This window comes from Macrobrachium rosenbergii, chromosome 19 (genome assembly GCF_040412425.1).
Source record: "Macrobrachium rosenbergii isolate ZJJX-2024 chromosome 19, ASM4041242v1, whole genome shotgun sequence".
Taxonomy (NCBI): Eukaryota; Metazoa; Arthropoda; class Malacostraca; order Decapoda; family Palaemonidae; genus Macrobrachium; species Macrobrachium rosenbergii.
In genome coordinates this window covers 6,994,157-7,016,656 of record NC_089759.1, presented here as the reverse complement: position 1 = coordinate 7,016,656, position 22,500 = coordinate 6,994,157, and the positions used below count along the sequence as shown (strand labels likewise).

At 37.0% G+C, this 22,500-nt stretch overlaps 1 protein-coding gene across 2 annotated transcripts in view; it reads left to right on the top strand.

Moving 5' to 3' along the window:
• The window catches only part of LOC136848611 (uncharacterized), a 272,631-nt gene that overhangs the window by 244,126 nt on the left and 6,005 nt on the right, over positions 1–22,500 (top strand). The window contains exons 7-9 of one of the 2 annotated variants that reach the window (XM_067120992.1): positions 12,135–12,248; positions 17,223–17,245; positions 19,263–19,344. In XM_067120992.1, coding sequence (XP_066977093.1) covers positions 12,135–12,248; positions 17,223–17,245; positions 19,263–19,344 — 219 coding nt within the window. The remainder of the gene's footprint in view (positions 1–12,134; positions 12,249–17,222; positions 17,246–19,262; positions 19,345–22,500) is intronic. The other variant, XM_067120993.1, reaches the window with a different exon arrangement.

Below are 22,500 nucleotides of genomic sequence, written 5' to 3'. Positions count from 1 at the left end.
TTTCCCTTTACCTTCTGTTACTTCTTTCTAATGAACACCATATTCTTTGGTAACTTGAATTTCAAGTCAGTGGCCCCTGTGGGCTTGTACGATATGAATAGCATTTATCTTCTAAATAATAATAATAATAATATTAATAATAGTATTGTTTGAAGTGCAGCTCCGTGGAATCAGAGATTTGTAGGACCACAGAAGAAACGTTCGCTCTTGTCAATTTCATGTTTTGTCCGATAATGCAACTCGAATTTCCTCGTCTGTTTGTCCCAAGTAAGATTTGACGAAGAATCCTACGTTTTCTCAGCCGTCTCAAATCAGATTCGGGGCTTTGTGGCTAAGAAATGATTCCCTTTTTCGCTGAAATGCGATAAAGCCCGAAATTCAACACGGATCATAATCAAGATGTCCAGGAGGCGGAAGCCTGGAACGTCTACAAAAGCCTTTTGAAGGCATCAAGGTTAGAAGATCTAAGGCTGAGTTCTCAAAGGCTGCTTTTTTTCATTCACTTTCCATGTGAGAAGGGCCCTTTCTTCCTTTGTTTCACGTGTCTTTGTTCAACTTTGAGTTTCTTTTTGCACCAATAACAGATAGTTTTTTTTATCAATAACAGATAGATAGATAAGAAACATTACATTTTTAATCTTGAATTCATGTTTCTGTTTTTTTTCCAACTTTTAATATTTGAAATACGTGAATGTTTATTCACTGAAACAAAGTAAATGGTGAGCTACTTCCGACCACTGCCAGAACAGTACCTTTCATGTAGGTTACTAAAGCGTCGTTTTCGATTTGCTGTCATTCCAGCATAGTTTCCAAGACGGCACTGGCTGGATTCCATGTTACTGCTTACTGTTATTCTCTCTCTCTCTCTCTCTCTCTCTCTCTCTCTCTCTCTCTCTCTCTCTCTCTCTCTCTCTCTCTCTCTAGTTTTCAGCAAATATCGTGAGTGCCATCTACGGACGTCATACTTTCACCAGCAGGGTGTAGCTGCGTAACTCTCTCTCTCTCTCTCTCTCTCTCTCTCTCTCTCTCTCTCTCTCTCTCTTGTTAAGCATTAATTGTTGTTCTTCATAATAAGTAGTTATAATTATGGAATCACCCATGAACTTGCACAGCAATCGTCCCCTAAATATTTGGGGAAAAAAGTAGAAATGATTACATACGATTCCCAGTCAAATAGAAATAAACATAACTGATTGTAAATACCGAAATTAATTGCAACATATGATCAATGAAGCAATAGAGTCGATAACAAATAACAATAATTAGAACAGACCAAATGCAATGAATTACAGATTGTCATCCGTAATTAGAGAAGGGTAGGGCCTTGTGCTTGAATGCACCAGCAATCAAAGGAATCCAAACGTAAGGTTATAAGTCATATGTCACAACTGAGGCATGAGAACACCGGTTGAACCGTCCCTGTTTTGACCTTTGTCTGTCCGCCCGCACTCTTTCTGTCCGCCCTCAGATCTTAAAAACTACTGAGGCTAAAGGGCTGCAAATTGGTATGTTGATCATCCACCCTTCAATCATCAAACATACCAAATTGCAGCCCTCCAGCCTCAGTAGTTTTATTTTATTTAAGGTTAAAGTTAGCCATAATCGTGCGGCTGGCAACGATATAGGACATGCCACCACCGGGCCGCGGCTCATACAGCATTATACCGAGACCACTGAAAGATAGATCTGTTTTCGGTGGCCTTGATTATAAGCTGTACAGAAAACTCGATTGCGCCGAAGAAACTTCGGAGCATCTTTTACTTGTTTTTTACTCCATGTGATTTTTGACACTGAAATATACATAGACTCTCTCTCTCTCTCTCTCTCTCTCTCTCTCTCTCTCTCTCTCTCTCTCTCTCTCTCTCTCTCTCTCGTTACATGTTACAAGCATCATAGGTTAATCAGATTTCTCATGTGCATTCTGTCTTGTACAACAAATTATATATATAAAAAAAAAAAATCTGGACTAGCTTAGAAATTCGTAGGAAGAGGGTGTATTTGGATGAAAATTTTAATTTCAGTTATTATTTCTTCGCATTAATGATAATTTGCATCTTGCTTATTTTCACTTCCTAACACCCAAACATTTGGCTGACTTTAAGGAATTATCTGTGAAGACTTTGCACATTCCCCTTTTTAGTTTTCTGTAAAAGAAAACTATTGAGGTGGCTATGTGTCTGTCCGTCCGCCTTTTTCCTGTCCGTCCTCAGATCTTAAAAATTACTGAGGCTGTAGGGCTGCAAATTGGTATGTTGGTCCTCCACCCTCCAATCATCAAACATGCCAAATTGCAGCCCTCTAGCCTCAGTAGTTTTTATTTCATTTAAGGTTAAAGTTAGCCATGATTGTGCGTCTGGCAGCGATACAGGTGCCAACAACACATGCCACCACCGGGCTGTGGCTGAAAGTTTCATGGGCCGCGGGTGAGAGTTTCATGGGCCGTGGCTTAGAGTTTCAAACAGTGTTATACAGTACGCTGTATAGAAAATTCGAACGCATTGTCTGGGAAGACTTTGCATATTTTTTTTTTTTTTTTTTTTTTTACTCCACGTGACTTTTGACATATTTTTTTTTTAATATATAAGGACGTTACAAACATGTTTTGCACATTCGTGTCCTGTTATTGAGGATGTTCGTCCATGCAGAACACTTTAATTTTGGAGAGCAGGTAGGCGCGCTCAGGGTATTTTACAATAACTATGAAGGGACCGGATCCCTTACATTCCTCTGCAAAGGATAATTTGTCTACGCTGTTCAAAAGGTGTTCGTTTTATTAATCTTTTAAAGTCACTTTAACGAAAGAATAAGCGAACCAGTCACGTATGTCCATGAGAAGTTATGCCAGGCTTACTCGTGTACAACTATTTTAATGAATTTAAACATGAATATCGGTACTTTTATTATTTTGTTTACTTTTAGTCCCCATGCCCGCTCCCTTTCTTCAATTTTGCTGTCCACCCCCTTTTACTATTACTTCTTAGTGCAGATGTGGGGTTTTCTCCAAGTTCTGCCTTTAGGCCCCTGTACTGCATCTCATTTCTGTACTGGATTTCTGTATCTTGCTTTCCAACCACTTTAACCCCCTCGTTTCACTGTCTTAAGCGCTCAGTGCCCAAAAGTGCTCCAGTAGCTAGGCTTGGCAGCATAAATTTCATGAAAAGAAAACTCAGAATTTATCAGATTACAAATTCTGACCTGATTTGTATCTTCGTGTCTTGAGAAAACTTTAAAAAAATATATAAAATCTGTAAACTGAATTCGATTGTCTAGTTCTTCCCGGAAACTGGTAAAGCTTGGGGGATTAAAATGCACCCTTCCGCAGCTGTTTTATTTGTTTATTTTTATTTTTAAATCCAGGCAGAGTTTTGGCGTGGGTGCCTTCCGTTCGGATGGCTGCATGTAGGGGCGGTCGATTTTTTGGGGTAAATCCGATTTTTTGCGGTTTATAGAGTAGAAACACAAAGTGAATCGGGGTTTTCATTTCGATATCGCGTATAAAAGCGCATGGGAATTTTGAACGGTCAGTGAAATATACCTAGAATCTCTCTCTCTCTCTCTCTCTCTCTCTCTCTCTCTCTCTCTCTCTCTCTCTCTCTCTCTCTCTCTCTCTCTCAAATTACATGGTACGAGCACCATAGGTTAATCAGAGTTTTCCATCTACATTCTGGCTTGTGCAATTAATATATATATATATATATATATATATATATATATATATATATATATATATATATATATATATATATATATATATATATATGTATATTATATATATATATTTATAAATGGATATATGTATATGTGTGTGCGTGTGTTTATGTTCCAGCATATCTCTGAAACGCACTGAGCAATTTCTACCAAAGTTGGTATACAAAATTAATTATTATCTGGAAAAGAATACTGTGGGGGTAAGACATCAGTAGTACCAAAAGGCACTAAAGGGGGTGGAGGTGGGAAGGGCTTCCCTGAAACGGGGCTGGTTCTGCCCATAGACTTTGTAACTAAATAAACTGTACGAATTTACCATACCTCATTTCGGTATACATATGACTTACTATTTGGAAAAGAATACTGTGAGGGCAAGACATCACCGGCATCAAAGGGGGTGGGGCTGGGAAGGGGGTGACATGTAAAAATAACTGAAAACGACAGACATTAGTTTGTAACCCCCTAGTTTTCGAGGTCGCTGAGATGAATGGTGACACTCCCGATGCCCTTCAAGTCCAAGTTCAGCCCTGATAGGAATTGGGGGTGAGAAGGGGTGAATTATAAAATGTCAAAAATGCTGGGCAATGTAATTGAAGCAACCATCCTAACAGGAAATGGAGAGAGTGAGTGAGAGAGAAAGAGGGAGAGGGAGAGGAAGTGAGAGAGAGAGGGTGTTAAGGAGGAGAAAGAGGGAAAGAATGAGGGAGAGTTGGGTAGAGAGAGAGGGAGAGGAAGTAAGAGAGACAGTAGAGGGGGTGTTAGGCAGAAGAAAGAAAGAGAGAGAGAGTAGAGTGGCTGTTAGGGAGGAGAAAGAGAGAGAGAGAGAGAGTGTGTGTATTGGTCGTCATTCAGAGTTTCCCGGGCAGCGCCGGGTTGGTCAGCTAGTTATATATAAAAAAAATCCGAACTAGCTTAGAAATTCATAGGAAGAAGGATTACTTCGATAAAAACTTTAATAAAGTTTTAATTTCGTCCCATTATTAGTAATTTTTTCTTGCTTATGTTCACTTCCTTTTACGTCAAGACTTTGCATATTCCTTCAAGTAAAAATGAAAGCCATTTAAGGGATTGTATACTTTTTAGTAATTATCTTTCATTTTACTTATATACAGGAAAATGAAAATCTCTTCTTGCTGCAAAACTCGATAGTGAAATAAACATGCTAAAAATATGTAAAGGAAAAGAAAGTAAAGATTAATCGAGTCCGTATTAGAAATGAGAACAATGTTTGGCTCCTGTGTAAAAGACACAAAAGATGTTTTGGGTACCTGAGTGTTCATAAAGCTTCGCGAACTGCAAAACTTTGAAAATTGTGTTTGAGCTAAAACTGTCAACGGCAGGATACCATTGACATACATGAGAAAGATGGACTATAATTCCCTGGAACAATACATCAAAGATATTTTTATTCCCGAGGGCGATTCGATCAAGTCTGTGTGTTGGCTTGCTCTCTCTCTCTCTCTCTCTCTCTCTCTCTCTCTCTCTCTCTCTCTCTCTCTCTCTCTCTCTCTCTCTCTCTCTTATGAGTAGGGCGTTGAGTTCCCAAATAATATCTTTTGTGAATATGCTATTTATTTTATGCATTATAAAAAATATATATATATATATATATATATATATATATATATATATATATATATATATATATATATGCATACTTCCCTGCTAATGATGCCCTCCGTTGGCTGAGTCGGTTGAGCTTCAGACTGTCACTCGATGGGCCGGAGTTCAATTCCACCGACCGGCTGATGAAGAGTTAGAGGAATTTATTTCTGGTGATAGAAATTCATTTCTCGCTATAATGTGGTTCGGATTCCACAATAAGCTGTAGGTCCCGTTGCTAAGTAACCAATTGGTTCTTAGTCACGTAAAATAAGTCTAATCCTTCGGGCCAGCCATAGGAGAGCTGTTAATCAGCTCAGTGGTCTGGTAAAACGAAGGTATACTATTTTTTCCCTGCTAATGGCTTTAGATTCTAATGGTATGCATTCCAAAGCAAAAGAGATCCTAGCGGATGGTTGTGAATCCTTTTGGAGAGGAAATGCTAAATGGCAAATGAGCCTCTTTTTTTTTATAGTCCAGTGACAGCCTACATATCTCAAGTCAGTGTATTTACTTAGAACTGTCACTGTGTTGGTAGTAAGCGGCATAGCGTAAATATTCCTAACCTAGGAAGTTCCATTGGTTTAAGATACAGAGGAGCACCAATTAGAGGGTTGTGGACTCCTTGGTGTGAGCAAATTCCCAGTAAATACCTGAGGAGGCTAAAACCAGTGACAACCAGACATTTCCCATTTGTCGCAATATAGAGAAGGAAAGTAATAGCATTCTCGCTTGCGTGGGTGTCTGGCCAAAGAAAGAGAAGAGACAGCTTTGAAGATCAGAAAAAACATGTCTCATGCCCTTACTACCCGGGAATTTTCTGTGCCCAGGAAATTGGATAATGGAATCGATAATAATGGTGGTTATACGAAAAATCTACATATTTTTCATTTGTTAATACACGTTTAATCATCAGGTCATCCATTTTCTTCGTCTTTAATTATAGTCGAGTGTAAATTCTCTCTCTCTCTCTCTCTCTCTCTCTCTTGTAGAGGAGAAAAATTTCGAAATCTCTCTTGTTATTGTTGACTTTAAATAGCATTTATTGGTGTGGGCCTCTGTTCTGTTATGAAAAATATAAAAAACTTTTTCAGCTGGGTGTATGTCATCCTAGCATATATGCTGTAAATATCTTCCACTCTTTATCAGTCGCCTTGAAGATGCCCTCGTTAAATAGACGAAACTGGTCGCGATTCATAGCTTTTGTGTCAGTTTTCAATGTGGCGTTTTGTATCCAAACACCAGGTGTCCTTGTAAACTTGAATCATTTTACATATATATACAGTATATATATATATATATCTATATATATATATATATATATATATATATATATATATATTTGTATATATATTGATAGATAGGTAGATAGATATAAGTATGTGTGCTCTTGTGTATATATTCCTATTCAGGCTAAAAGCAGCACTGGATGGGGATTATCTGCACTTCGTTCTTTTCCAATTTTCTAAAAAGGTTTCTTTGCCTTTCTGGAACTCACAGGTAAAGATGGATCGCATTAGTTGATATTTCCATAACTGATATTTTATTAATTTATGGAATACTGATTTCTATGGCCCCATTTTCAGCGAGAGGGAGATGATGATCGGTTTAGTTAAGATAATCTCCATTTTGTTCTAACCGAGAAGAAAGCAAAGCCTTCCAATGAAATGTCAGATTGATGTAGGGTTCCCCAGGAGAGAAGAATTAGTATTGAATGAAACCTGTAGGCTTTTAGTTTCTTTCATTATTTGTATATAAATGGAGCTGGAAAAGGAGGTATGTAACTTAATATATATTTATGTTATGTGTTTGTGTGCATATAATATATATACATATATATATATATAGGTATATATATTTATTTATTTATTCGTTTATAAATATCTATATGTATGAATATATGTAGATATTTATATATATAAATATATAAATATATATGTATAATTGATATTTATATATGTCTGTGCATATATATACATTCATTATTTTATATATATATATATCTAGAGAGAGAGAGAGAGAGAGAGAGAGAGAGAGAGACCTGTGTTAGTCTGAATTTCACCATCGTTTTCTCTCTCCCCAAGTCTTTCGGAAACTTTTCTCTGAAGTCCGATTTCCAAAGATATCTTTGGTTCTTCAATTCCTGCCATTTCAGACCATTGCATTTTCTGCTTGAGAACGTTGACGAAAAAAAAAAAAAAAAAAAAAAAAAAAAAAAAAAAGCTTTATACGTTCATCCTTTGTGTGAATAGTGGCCGTTTGATCCTCAGGTAAGATAGACACGCTTTCCCAAAAAAAAATCTCTAATCCATTCCTTAGAATCAGTATTTAAGAACAAGAAAAAACCCGCAGATGAAAGAAAAAATCTCTCCAGACACTAGACTCATAAATCGCAGTAAGTATTTTCTCACGCCTCATCATCGCCACCTAAAAATATCTGGTAATCTTATCGCCGAAAAAGGAGAAGTAAAGAAAAAAAAGAAAGATAGAATGTCGGTGTTATAAGTTAATTGGACATCCAAGATGATGCTTATAAGGAAAAACTCCGGAGAAGTTTTAGGTGATATTTCTGATCGTGGCAAAGTCTCTCTCTCTCTCTCTCTCTCTCTCTCTCTCTCTCTCTCTCTCTCTCTCTCTCTCTCTCTCTCTCTCTCCTCTCTCTCTCTCCGTTAATTGTTTATCAGTTTACTTTCTGTAAACAAGAAATGTTTTACTCTGATGCTGAAGACATCTAACACGCTTAGATCCGACCATTCGTTTTTTATTTATAATTTTTTTAACTACCAATGTGTATGTAGTGATATAGAAATTCGGATTATTTTTTGTCAGAATCTCTATTAGCTGTGTCTTAGGGCGTGGCAAAGGCATAATACACATTTTTAGTTTACTGTGAAAGAAAACTATTGCGCCGGCTTTGTCTGTCCGTCCGTACTTTATTCTGTCCGCCCTCAGATCTTAAAAACCACTGAGGCTAGAGGGCTGCAAATTGGTATGTTGATCATTCACCCTCCAATCATCAAACATACCGAATTGCAACCCTCTAACCTTAGTAGTTTTTATTTTAATTAAGGTTAAATTTAGCCATAATCGTGCTTCTGGCAACGATATAGGATAGGCCACCACCGGGCCGTGGTTTAAGTTTCATGGACCGCGGCTCATACAGCATTATACCGAGACCACCGAAAATGGATCCATTTTCGATGGCCTTGACTATACGCTGTAGCGGCTGTACAGAAAACTCGATTCCGCCGAAGAAACTTCTGCGTAGTTTTTACTTGTTTCCTTTGTTTCCCCCTTCCTGATTTCGTAATTCACAATGTGTAAACATTCGCCCTTACTGCAAGCAACCCCTTTCATTCCTTTTACTCTACCTCCTTTCATATTCTCTTTCTTCCCTCTTACTTTCCACCCTCTCCTAACAACTGTTTCAACATTATTTTCATCACTGAATGACCTCATAGGTCCTAGCACTTGTCCTTTGGCCTAAATTTTACATTCCAATTCCAATATGATATGCCTGGCATACTTCTAAAACTTTGAAGTAATACATTTAGCGTCAAGTATAAAGTGAAATGTCTAAAGAATGCTACCTCTCCCTGAAAGCACGAGCATATTGCCATACTATAGCCTGACAACACGAGTACTGCCATGCTATAGCTTGAAAACACGAGCATATTGCCATACTCTAACTAGAAAACACGAGCATAGTGCCATACTCTAGCTTGAAAACGCGAGCATATTGCCATACTCTAACTAGAAAACACGAGCATAGTGCCATACTCTAGCTTGAAAACGCGAGCATATTGCCATACTCTAGCTAGAAAACACGAGCATAGTGCCATACTCTAGCTTGAAAACACGAGCATATTGCCATACTGTAGCCTGAAAACACGAGCATATTGCCATACTGTAGCCTGAAAACACGAGCATATTGCCATACTATAGCTTAAATCTGACGATTCCAAGGCTATGAAGGCAGATTGTCATCTTCTGTGCGTTTCTGAAAACCCTTATTTTCTGTAATTGGAGGAGAATTTAAATTCCCAGCATATAGAACAAATTCCAATGACGCACTTGTTCACGAGGAGGCTCACGTTGCTTTAAGAAACCTTTCAAAGGCATCCCACCATTTTATATCGGGATTCCGTAGAAGTCAGGGTATAACAGCTAAGAAGTATGCCTCAGTTATTCATTACCATAGTGACCCCGTAGGGGGGGCGACGCCGTCAGTGCCCCGTATGCATTACTTGAGGTTCTCTGCAGCGTAATTAAAGTTCTGTTTAAAATGACTGTTATTCTTAGCTAATATTTTCAAAGGAATATGAAAGTACCATTTCCTCGAATCTTGTGTATGTTTACAAGCGGATTGAATACAAGTACTCACAAGAATATTAACCCCGTTTTTCAGCAAACATCTGACCAGAATGTCGAATAAGTTCCAATAAAACTTCCTTTACGAGCTAATGTGATTAGCGTTGCAAAAGAAATTGTTGGTGTGTCAAAGAGAAAAATCGCTATAACGTTAAACTCTTGTTATAAAATGCAAATTCCTATCAACTTGGTTTCCTCGAATGTTTGGATACAGGGCAGTAAAATTGGCACTTGGAAGTATTTTTACCACTGAGATGGGAAAATTGGTTTTGCAGAAAATGGTTATATATTATAGTTGCGAAAGAAAACTAATCATGGATTCATAAGTTAAAAGAAAAAGAAGGATGAAATGAAAGAAAAGAATCTCATGACTTACCAACAGCAAGAATGTCATCTGAGCATGCCCGGAAGAGCAGTCGTAGCCAATATTCTATTCGCTCTGCTAATGACGTACGAACCTTCCAATCTTGTTTGTGTAAGAAATGACATCCGCAAACCGTGGGCTCTGAATGGACTTGCCGTTCCGTCATTGTGAGCTCGTTCTCGAAGCTGTCGCGGCTCTCGCAGCCAAAAACTCATTGTCGTATACTCTGCGTAAAGCCATTCACGAGACCAGAGCGCTTGTCTGAGCAAGAACGACCCAGTGAAAGAAGTCGTGTGACAGATATTTTGACGACAAAGACCTCCAGGAAGAGAGTTCATTTCGGCGTCGTCATGATTTTGGGAGATACAAAAATTGAATTCGTAACATTCCTTTTTTTTTTTATCCCGGTAATTCAAAAATGTGTGACAAATTTTGACGACAAAGACCTTTAGGAGGAGAGTTCATTTCGGCGTCGTGATTTTGAGAAATTCAGAAATTAAATTCATAAAATATGTACGAATATATATATATATATATATATATATATATATATATATATATATATATATATATATATATATATATATATATATGTATAGCCTTATATTATTTCATTTGCCTTAATTGTATATTGCTTTTGTATACATATATATATATATATATATATATATATATATATATATATATATATATATATATATATATGTGTGTGTGTGTGTGTGTGTGTGTGTGTGTGTTTTACCTGACGTAAAGATAGAGTACGTGTATCCGACAGGGTAAATACAAAAGCAGCAAATAAAAGTGTGTGTGTGTGTGTGTGTATGTATATGTAAGCGCGCGCGCGTGTGTGTATATTACCACACGGATATATGTGTGTGTGTTTTTCACATGACGTAAAAATAGTATAAGTGAATCCTGCACCCTGCATTAAAAAGCAGCAAATAAAAGTGTGTGTGTGTGTGTGTGTATTACCATACGAAAAACTGGAGTAAGTGAATCCTGCAGACTTCGAATAAAAAAAAGCAGCAAATAAAATAGAAAAGAACGAACAAAAGGCACACTCTTTATGAGGCTTTAGAAGCTGAAAATAGTTCTTGTTTGCGTCAAGAGTTATGAGTTTCTCTTGTTAGCTGACTTTAAGTTAACCTGGGGAAAACAACTCAAATCGGCACGAATAAAAACACTGACATTGCTTCATGACTATTTTTGGAAGATCTCAAATCATCTCTCTCTCTCTCTCTCTAAATAAATAAATAAATAAATAAATAAATGAAATAAAACACTGACATTGCTCCATGACTATTTATGGAAAGATTTCAGATCACCTCTCTCTCTCTCTCTCTCTCTCTCTCTCTCTCTCTGACAAATAAAAACACTGACATTGCTTCATAACTAGTCTTGGAAAGATTTCAGATCTCTCTCTCTCTCTCTCTCTCTCTCTCTCTCTCTCTCTCTCTCTCTCTCTCTCTCTCTCTCTCTCTCTCTAATAATGTTACATAAATTTTGCAGTTTTTCATTTAATCAGTAGATGTCAATCAGATTATTATGGGCTTATGATCTGTTAAATGACTGCACGTCAGATGAAGATAATATTCGCCCTTATTTTCAAAGGATTTTTTTTTTATTTCGTCGAATTCATGTCAATTTTAGAAATGGGTCTTTAAAGCTGCAAGGTTTAGTTTTTTGTCATCTTGAATTGATCCTTTTAGCATCTCATTCGTATCAGAGTTCTTCGATTCCGGTATTGAATGAGTACTGTGAAAAGAATGTGACGCCAAGTATTAGTGTCAAGCTAGTCAATCATGAGAAGACATAATAAAATTGTCATACAACTCACGAACGTATTTTCCAAGAACGTTTGGGGAATCATGTAATGATCCATCCTGCCATAATGTGACATTTTTGTGTACTTTCCTTGCTTATATTCGTCTTTCCATTACGATGATTACGCATGTGTGTGTGTGTGTGTAGTGTATGTGTTTGTGTGGCTATGTAACACAACCATACAATGTAGAATTCATTACAGTGAAATACACCTAAGAGCCTTTGAGTAAAAGAATAACTCATATATTTATTTTTTTCGTTACAGCTCTCAAAGCCTCACATGCGATACACGCCATTGGACCTCGCTCTATACGTGTACAAGACGGGAGACGAGGAAGGAGTGACGCTCGCTATCCAAGAACTCATTGCTGAGGGATTGGTAAGATCTTAATGAAATCATGTTTACTACATTCACTCATATAGTTATTCAAATTATGTAGGAATTGCTTAATATAGTTCAAAGCCTTTTTCTGAAAATTGTTAATATGGGGAAAAACTTTTTTTTCCCCTCCCCTGAAACGTGGTGCAAAACTTTTTTCTGAAATATATTAATATGGGATACAACTTTTTCTGAAATACATTAGAATTGGGAATAACATTTATTCTGAAGTATATGGACCCGGAGCAAAAATTCTTTCGGAAATATATTAATATATGGGGCAAAGCTTTTTTCTGAAATCTACTAATATGGAGAAAAAGTTTCAGAACTATAGAAATTGGACAAAACTTTTCTCTGAAATGTATTAATATGGGGCAAAACTTTTTTCCTGAAGTTTATCGTTATGGGGCAAAACTTTTTTCTGAAGTAAATTATGAGGCAAAGCTTTTTTACTTAAGCATATCGATATGAGCTAAAGCTTTTTTTCTGAAATATATTAATATGGGACAAAACTCTTTTCCAAATCTGATGTATATCGATATGGGACAAAGCTTTTTTTTGTGAAATATATTATGGGGCAAAACTTTTTTCATTCAGTATGGGGCAAAGTTTTTTTCTGAAATATATCAGTATGGGGCAAAACGTTTTTCTGAAATATTTTAATATGGGGCAAAACGTTTTTCTGAAATATTTTAATATGGGACAAAACTTTTTTCCTGAAGCACATCGATATGGGACAAACTTTTCCTGAAATACGTGAATATGGGGCAAATCTTTTTTCTGAAATATATGAATATGAGGCCAAATTTTTAAGTATTATTAGTGAGGCCAAATTTTTAAGTATTATTAAGGTGGGGCACAACTTTTTTCTGAAATATGTTAATGTAGAGCAGAATTTTTTTTTTTAGTATTAATGAAGGTTAAAAAATTGTTTGAAATCTTGCTGTGGGGCAAATATTTTTCAAATCAATTAAAATGGGGGAAAATATATTTTTTAAATCCATTATACGTATGACATTAGTGTTATTCATTTATCTCTGTCCGTAGGTTTGTTTGAACTCTTGTATAGGAACATTTTCCCGAAAATAAGTGATACTAAACGTAGTAATTTTGACAGTGACTATACCATTTATAATCCTTCACAAAAATAAGTTTTCGAATCGTTAGGGAATTATTTATATATATTTGGATTGTCTTGAATTCAAACATTTTTAAATATGGATCTCAGTGTTGAAAATTCACTACTGAGAACGAAGGAGAATATTATGTATTTTTTTCCATTAAACCTCAGACGAAGTCTCTCTCTCTCTCTCTCTCTCTCTCTCTCTCTCTCTCTCTCTCTCTCTCTCTCTCTCTCTCTCTCTCTCTCTCATTTTTTTATACTAAGTGAAACTAATGAATACATGAGGACGTTGATAGCTTACTGCAGAGGACAGCTCCCGTCTATAATACAGTTTTAACTGACCTAGATACGAGCTCTCGAGTTCCTCACGCCCTTGCAAAAACTCCCCGGAGGAATCCTTGGCTTTCAGTTCTTCATCATCAGCCGAAGCGGGGATTCGTATTTATATCCTATGATCGCCGTAGGATTTCAGGCCCCAGAGCCGGTGCAAAGGACTCGCCCTTTTGAACGCGAGCAATTTGGAAAACGAGATTTGGCTTCAGTTTACTGCTGCCTCAATCATCTCCTTATCTCATACTGAGAGAGAGAGAGAGAGAGAGAGAGAGAGAGAGAGAGAGAGAGAGATAAAATCCGAACAATTTCATGTAGCTTCTTTTTGGTGCGAATGTTGGGGGCCAAAAGTGCAAGTGTTACGTAATTCTAATTAAATTAGCAAGACGTTGGAATTAAACTTATTTACCTCTCTCTCTCTCTCTCTCTCTCTCTCTCTCTCTCTCTCTCTCTCTCTCTCTCTTTCTCTCTCTCTTTCTCTCTCTCTCTCTCTCTCGGTGTTTCCATTCCGGACACACACTAGGATCTCTCTGCACTCTCCATCCATCTCAGGCGCGGTCTCCGTCCTCGCGTATTTGTGGGGGGGGCGAGGGTGTTTCCGGGCCATTCTTCTTAATTACCTGGCTTAATGACGCGTGGGACCGTCTTCGCCCTGACACCTTAGACTCTTATCCCATTGTTGTCCCGTCTGGGAATCGGGATCATTTTCCCCGTGAAGTTTTCGCACTTGAAAGATGACTTTCTTTATTTCTCTTGACTTTATTTATCCTGGCAGGATATGCTTTCTTTCTCATGTTAGGATACACTTTCTTTCTCATGTTTTCATTCTGTTAGGATATACAGTACTTTCTTCCCTTGTCTTTATTTTTCCTGTTAGGATATACTTTCTTTCTCTTGTCTTTGCTTATCCTGTTATGATAATAACTTTCTCCTGTTTTATCGTGGTAGGACATACTTTCTTTCTCTTGTTTTTATTTTTCCTGTTAGGATATACTTTTATTTATCCTATTAGGATACACTTTCTTGCTCTTATCTTTGTTTATCCTCTCAGGATGTACTGTCTCTTGTCTTTATTTTTCCTGTTAGGATATACTTTCTTTCTCTTGTCTATATTTATCCTATTAGGATATACTTTTATTTATCCTAGTACAATATACCTCCTTTCTCTTGTCTATTTATCCTGTTAGGATATACATTCCCTCTTGTCTACAGTGTATTTTCCCTACTAGGATATACTTTCTTTCTCTTGTCTTTATTATCCTGTTAGGATATACTCTCTCCCTCTTGTCTATATTTTCCCTATGAGGATTTCCGTAAGGATATTCTTTATTTATCCTGTTACGATATAGTTGGTTTATCTCAGAGGCAGATTTTAATATTGTGATTATATTGTAGACTTTAATATAGTTTTAATATATATGCTTTGTTAGTTCATCTAGGTGTGATTGGAAGATACAGAAAATAGATCAGAGCTAGTAGTAAAGTTTATTTGTGTATATTGTGATCATCTTGGGTTATTCTTGGCGTATGTTGTAACTCGTAATATTATTATTATTATTATTATTATTATTATTATTATTATTATTATTATTATTATTATTATTGTATCGCTGGGTTTCCATTGACGGTTTTATGCCTTCTGGATTTTATGAGTCTTTTTTATTTGTAACACTTCTTTTGAGGATGCATTGCTTCCTTTTTTTCAGTTAACTATTATAATGAGCTTGAGAAAAGTAGAGTGTTGGAGATTTCAGTCTAACTTAAATTGCACTGTCTTCAGCCAGACTTATCTTGCACTATCTCCAGTCTAAATTATCTTGCACTGTTGTCAGTCTAATTTATCTTGCACTTTCTTCAGTAACTTTTCTTGCACTGTCGTCAGTCTAACTTATCTTGCACTGTCGTCAGTCTAACTTATCTTGCACTGTCTTCAGCCAGACTTATCTTACACTGTCTTCAGTCAACTCTATCTTGCACTATCTCCAGTCTAACTTATCTTGCATTGTCATCAGTCTAACTTATCTTGCACTTTCTTCAGTCTAACTCCTCTTGCGCTGTCTTCAGCCAGACTTATCTTGCACTGTCTTCAGTCAAATCTGTCTTGCACTGTCTCCAGTCTAACTTATTTTGCACTGTCGTCAGTCTAACTTATCTTGTTCTATCTCCAATCTAACTCCTCTTGCACTGTCTTCAGCCAGACTTATCTTGCACTGTCTTCAGTCAAATCTATCTTGCACTGTCTCCAGTCTAACCTATCTTGCACTGTCGTCAATCTAACTTATCTTGCACTATCTTCAGTCTAACTTATCTTGCACTTTCTTCAGTCTAACTTACCTTGCACTTTCTTCAGTCTAACTTCTCTTGCACTGTCGTCAGTCTAACTTATCTTGCATTATCTCCTGTCGAACTTATCTTGCATTATCTCCAGTCTAACTTCTCATGCACTATCTTCAGTCTAACTTCTCTTGTACTATCTTCAATCTAACTTCTCTTGCACTGTCTTCAGTCTAACTTCTCTTGCACTGTCTTCAGCCAGACTTATTTTGCGCTGTCTTCAGTCTAACTTCTCTTGCACTGTCGTCGGTCTATCTTCTCTTGCACTTTCGTCAGTCTAACTTACATTGCACTGTCGTCAGTCTAACTTATCTTGCATTATCTCCAGTCGAACTTATCTTGCACTATCTCCAGTCTAACTTCTCTTGCATTATCTTCAATATAACGTCTCTTGCACTGTCTTCAGTCTAACTTCTCTTGCACTGTCTTCAGTCTAACTTCTCTTGCACTGTCTTCAGTCTAACTTCTCTTGCACTGTCTCCAGTCGAACTTATCTTGCACTGTCTCCAGTCTAACTTCTCTTGCACTGTCTTCAGTCTAACTTCTCTTGCACTGTCTTCAGTCTAACTTATCTTGCATTATCTCCAGTCGAACTTATTTTGAACTATCTCCAGTCTAACTTCTCTTGCACTATCTTCAGTCTAACTTCTCTTCCGCTGTCTTCAGTCTAACTTCTCTTGCACTATCTTCAGTCTAACTTCTCTTGCACTGTCTTCAGTCTCACTTCTCTTGCACTGTCTTCAGACTAACGTATCTTTCACCTTCTTTATTCCCACCGTTATTTTTAAACTAAGGGGTCGGTTGCCTTCTTTGTGCATCTTCTCCAACTATTCTAATAGAAAGTATCTTCCTCCACAAACCTCCTCTTCTCCAATCCTCCGTAATTTCGTCACTACATTCAGTCCTATGAATTCTGTGAATCTCATCCTTTCAGTGGCAAATATTTAAGTTTTAACAGAGAAGTGAATCAGATTGAATAACGAGTTTCAAGGACTCATACGAAATTAGTAAAATATCTCAATGTTTCACTTGGAAGGAATAAAGGAAAATAAAGTACGTCCCTCATAATGCTTCCTTCCCTCCGTGTTGTTCCTCTCTCCCTTAATTTATTATTCTTGGTGTCCCTCTCTCTCTAAATTTATCTGTGTTGTCGTCCCTCTCTCTCTAAATTTACCCATCTTTTACAGATGACGGCGGAAGAAGCACTTAAGGACGACGTTACGCTACAAACACCCAAAAAATCGAAAATTTCTCAAAATAGCGAAATATTGCTAAAAAGCAGCCTAAAGCATTGGTAACACTGTCCTAAAGCTTCAAAGTCATACGGAAGTTTTTAGTATTTATTTTTAATATTTTTGTAAATTATCTAATGACAGAAGTGCTTGTTTACATTGTAAGTGACGACGTATATACTGTGCATACGCAGTTTCGTTGGAAATCTCTGTAATTTATTTTATTTTCTCGAAAAGAAATAATCAATTGGTAACTAAACATCGTACTGAATGGCAATATGAATTGAAGTACTGCCACTGAGGAACGCCAGCCTCACGTGAAATGTCATACGTGGCACCAACTTTTACTCGGTGATTGTGGTTTTATTTTTAGTTTGTGCTTTTTTTTACGTTTTATCTGCACATAGTGATTGTGTAACCATGGCACGACCAAGAAAGAGTAGTATTGCTTGAAAGAAGCGAGCTAAACAGCAGTTTTAGCGCGAATAACGAAATCAAGCAAAACGGAGATTCGAGGATTCCTCCGCTCCTTCTATCAGCTGATAGCGCACAGCCCTCCACGCCGGCTGTTGACACGCCTACTCTTCATCCTCTGCATACTAGTTCGTCTGCTGATTCTGCTACTATTCATCTTATGCCTTCTACATCTTGTGATCATATGATGACGCCCTCTGTTTCTAGCGATCGTCATAAAATTTCTAGCGCGGAAAAAAGAAAAAGATGGTGAGGTTGTCAAGACCTCGTAAGAAGCAGAAGACCAGAGCTGATGATGCATATGCCTGGAGCATATAAACTTGGCTAGAAACAGTGCTGAGGGAAGGGAAGAGGCTCATCCATGGTAAAAAAAAAAAAAAAAAAAAACTTCCCTACGAAGTACTGTTTCCAGAATGCTCCAGGGGTGAGGTACAAAGTACCGGCAAAAGTCTTTGACTTGTATTGAATCATATATATATATATATATATATATTATATATATATATATATATATATATATATATATATATATATATATATATATATATATATATAATATATATATAATATATATATATATATATATATATATATATATATATATATATATATATATATATATATATATATATATATATATATATATATATATATATATATATAGTAAAACCAAGGGAAACACACTGTTTTTCATGTAAAATGAATAGTTATTCAATTTCTATGCAGAAATTGTGCATAGTGCACACTAGATTTCTGCAGGAAGGGTAGTACTGTTTCCAGAATGCCCCAGGGGTGAGGTTCAAAAGTACCGGCAAAAGCCTTTGACATGAATTGAGTCATATGTATATAGTAAAACCAAGGGAAACACAATTTTTTCATGAAAAATGAATAGTTATTCAATGTCTATGCAGAAATTGTTCATAGTACACACTAGCTTTCTGCAGGAAGGGTCTGAATTAAAGCATAAACTTTAACGCGCGATTTCTCCTTTTTTTTTTTTTGCTAAAATAATGTCACATTTATTGAAATAACTCGGGCAATTCTTGATCAATTTGGGTGGGATTGGTCTTGTTTTGAAGCTTACACTTTTTACTAAATATGTAAGATAGCAAATGCCTTTAGCATGAAAACTAACTCTCTAGGCAATTTTAATATCCAAATAGAGGGGAAATTTTTGCGAAAAATTTACTAGGATAACTTGGTAACATGCCAGAACACAACTATTGCACCTAGAGCAATATATCTACTTATTTTTTTTCAATAATGACATGTACTTTCAGAAAAAAAGTCCATAACCTAGGTCAAATAGTTACTGAGTTATTTCAGTCTGAAGATGACATTTCTTAGCATTTCTTTTTAGTCGAAAATGCCAATTTCAATTTTTTGCATTTATTTCTGCACATATCTAGATGAAACTTGCTGTTTGTAGTTACTGTCAGGTGCACTACTTGCAGTAAAAAAATTAGTTCAGTACCTCTGTTAGAAACGAACGTCGACTCCGTAGCGTAATGTCGTCCTTAATTATCTACGTGAAATACGAGAGAATCTCCATTACCTGAACCTGCAGGAGGAGCAAGAACAAGGACAGGGTGACGAGGAAGATGTAAGTAGAGTCTCTCTCTCTCTCTCTCTCTCTCTCTCTCTCTCTCTCTCTCTCTCTCTCTCTCTCTCTCTCTCTCTCTTAGGGAAAGCTGTGATGGGTTTAGGCGTCTCTGGTGTCTTGTCAGTCGCCCCTTCTGAGATGTTTTGTTTACCTCTTCTTTAGCTTTTAGGTAGGAAGTGTGACATAGGATTTATTACTGAGTCTTCCACACCTCTTTCATTTGAAAATGATGTTTGCTTCGGAAAGCAGAGTTGGCCGAAGTTTTGTGTATTTGTCCATGTCCGTTTGCATGTTTTTTTATTTGTATGTTTGTCTACCCACAAGATTTTTTTTTCTCTTAACATTTGTAACTTTCCTTCTTGTATTGAATTATACTGTAATCACCTGAAGAGGAGACCAGTTGGTTTTGAAAGTGTAGTGAATTTTAACGCGTTTATTGTCTTTCCACAATTGTATGGAAGGACAGGCTACGGGCCAAAGAAGAATTAACTAAAAATTTCGGGATGGCTCTTCGTCAAGAACCAGGTAAAGGGTTCGTTCAACTTTTAAAAAAAAAATGGGATAAGGTATTAAGCAGAGGGGAAAACTCTGTATCTCTCCTTTCGTAAGAGCATAGCATAATTACTCTGGGAAATCAAAGGCGTGGAGAAAATGCCACAGCTTCCAGGTAAATGAGCATAAAAAAACACACCTTCCACTAAGACGAATAATTTCTGTTTGCTGGTTGTGTCTGGTTGAAAGATTGAATAGATAACGTAGCCAAAAAAAAAAAAAGTGTTTTTCATGATCACAGTCGCTGGTACCTATCAATTACGTTGCAGTGATAATTTTTTCTAGGTTACCTTTTTGTAATCGATGCATTTTGCAAGCCTCCAGTATCTGTTGTACTAAGTGTAAAATGCAGGTTAGCTTAACCTAGAACTCTTACCATTATTGTCTGAGAAACTGGAGGGCTAATGCACGTGACAAGTTTCATTATCAGAGACCAGAACATTGTATTAGCAGAGATGACGTTTTGCGGATTATGTATAGTTTTGTCTTTTCTATTTAATCTTGAATTCCTTTTCATTGTATGGTATAATCTATCATAATCGAACATTGCGTTGCTGAGGATTTTAATAACTTATCCCCAAAAGTCATTTAAACTGTGGAGGCCATTTTACAGAAAATGTTCTATTCTTATCTACGAAGCTTTTGCAACCCATTTTCAGTGTTTGTCTTATATTCCTTAATAGCTTATAGACTTGATGCTCTTATATTAACAAAGCCTAACCGGAACAAGGCAAAGAAAGCTTAAGGAAAAAGCCTGGAGCCTAACCATGAGGGAGGCGACAGGCTCGCCTCAAAGAATTTCACTGATTGAAATGCTAAAGGAATTATAAGTAGCGAGGTTTGCTAAACTTAGCACTGAGACAAAGAAGCAGAGTGTATTCGGAAACGAATGTTAAATATATTATGGTTCTCATTTTGTACACAAGTGTAACCTTAGAGAAGTATTCTCTGTTGAATATGTCTCAGTCTGAAGAGGGTGAAGTGGCCAGTTGCTGAGAAATGTGGATGTGAAAAAGGGCACAAAATCAAATGACAGAGTAAGGTGTGTGGAGAGAGCCAGATGGCAATCCCCTAATCATTTAGCAACAGGCTGAGATTTTAATGAAAATAACCACCCTTAATTATCAATATCACTAAAAGAATTTTTTTTACATGGTAACCTAGGTGTGTAGCAGTTTCTAGGAATTTCAAAATATTTTTAGTGCTAGACTAGAAATTGGTGTAATTCCTATCATTTGACTGCTTGACCGGCCCATTTGATAACTATTCACAAGCTTAATTTAATCCTTTTGAAGCTAATTTCTCGCTTATGAACGAATGAACGGAATACTGAGAAATCATTCATTCACACGCGGGTCACTGGATTCAAGAGGATCATTAGGAATGAGGTTGAATATCCAGAGACTCGCCTGACCAGCTGCTGAATATTGCCGGTATGATATATCAAAAGCTGATAATTGCACTTCATTGCAGCATTCCTAGAAGTGGAAGTCATTACAACAAAGAGTGAAAGACAGCTTCATATTTCCCACACAGAAATCTCAAAGGACCGCCACAAAATAATCAAGAGAGTAAAATTAAGTAGTGATAGAGAGAAGACCTTTGTCTTGATCTAACTCCAGAGAGGTTATCTCATTAATGTTTCTAGGCATATATAGAATAATAAAGATGGAAGAAATTTTAGACGAGACAGGAAAAGTTGCTATAGATTTCCTTGTTATTTAGTTTTCACTTCATAAATGCTAATGCAAACACTTTCAGTACCTGGTTGCCCCACCTTGAACATGTACAGTAGATTAGATAGGTCAAGGTATTCTGAAATCGCAGAGGAATGTTTTGAGATTCGAGTACATTGCCGTGAAGTGAATTCGAGTCTGTCCAGTTCACGGTGTCAGGCTGCAGCTTAGCCTTAGTGAGGTCTCTCTCTCTCTCTCTCTCTCTCTCTCTCTCTCTCTCTCTCTCTCTCTCTCTCTCTCTCTCAAAACTTTAAAATGTTGATAGATCAAGGCATTCTGAAAGCACAGGGGCGTAGTGGTGGGAGCTGTTAGCTCACCAACTTAGGGACCAGTATTCGCTTCTCGAACCGGACGAGAGGAACGTGGTGGGCGTGTTTCCTAAGATTCTCTCCCTTCGGATGCATATATGAACTTTTTATTAGGTTAATCAGTGATGCTGTTAAAAACTTCGATAATTCGTATTAGTAGCCGTGCCAAATTTCCTTTCCTGCTCTCTCTCTCTCTCTCTCTCTCTCTCTCTCTCTCTCTCTCTCTCTCTCTCTCTCTCTCTATCTCTCTCTCTCTTAGACTAGCATTGTCCGTAGCCTTTCTCCAGCCTGAAGCCCGCTTCCAAACCAATCTACCCTCTTTCATCCCTGGACTCTACTATAGATCTATGCAGTATGGCTTCGCTTCTTTCTTTGTATTTCATTATACGAAAGTCCCCTTCTCTGCTTATTAGTGCATTATGACACAGCCAAACACCCTCAGGATTAATTCTTCCAGACTTTGTCGGTTCAGGAATATTTACCTTTTGAACAGTTTCTCTGATGTTTTTTTAAGTGATTTAGTTTACTTTAGTTTTAGTTTATCCAGGTTCTTTTGAGGT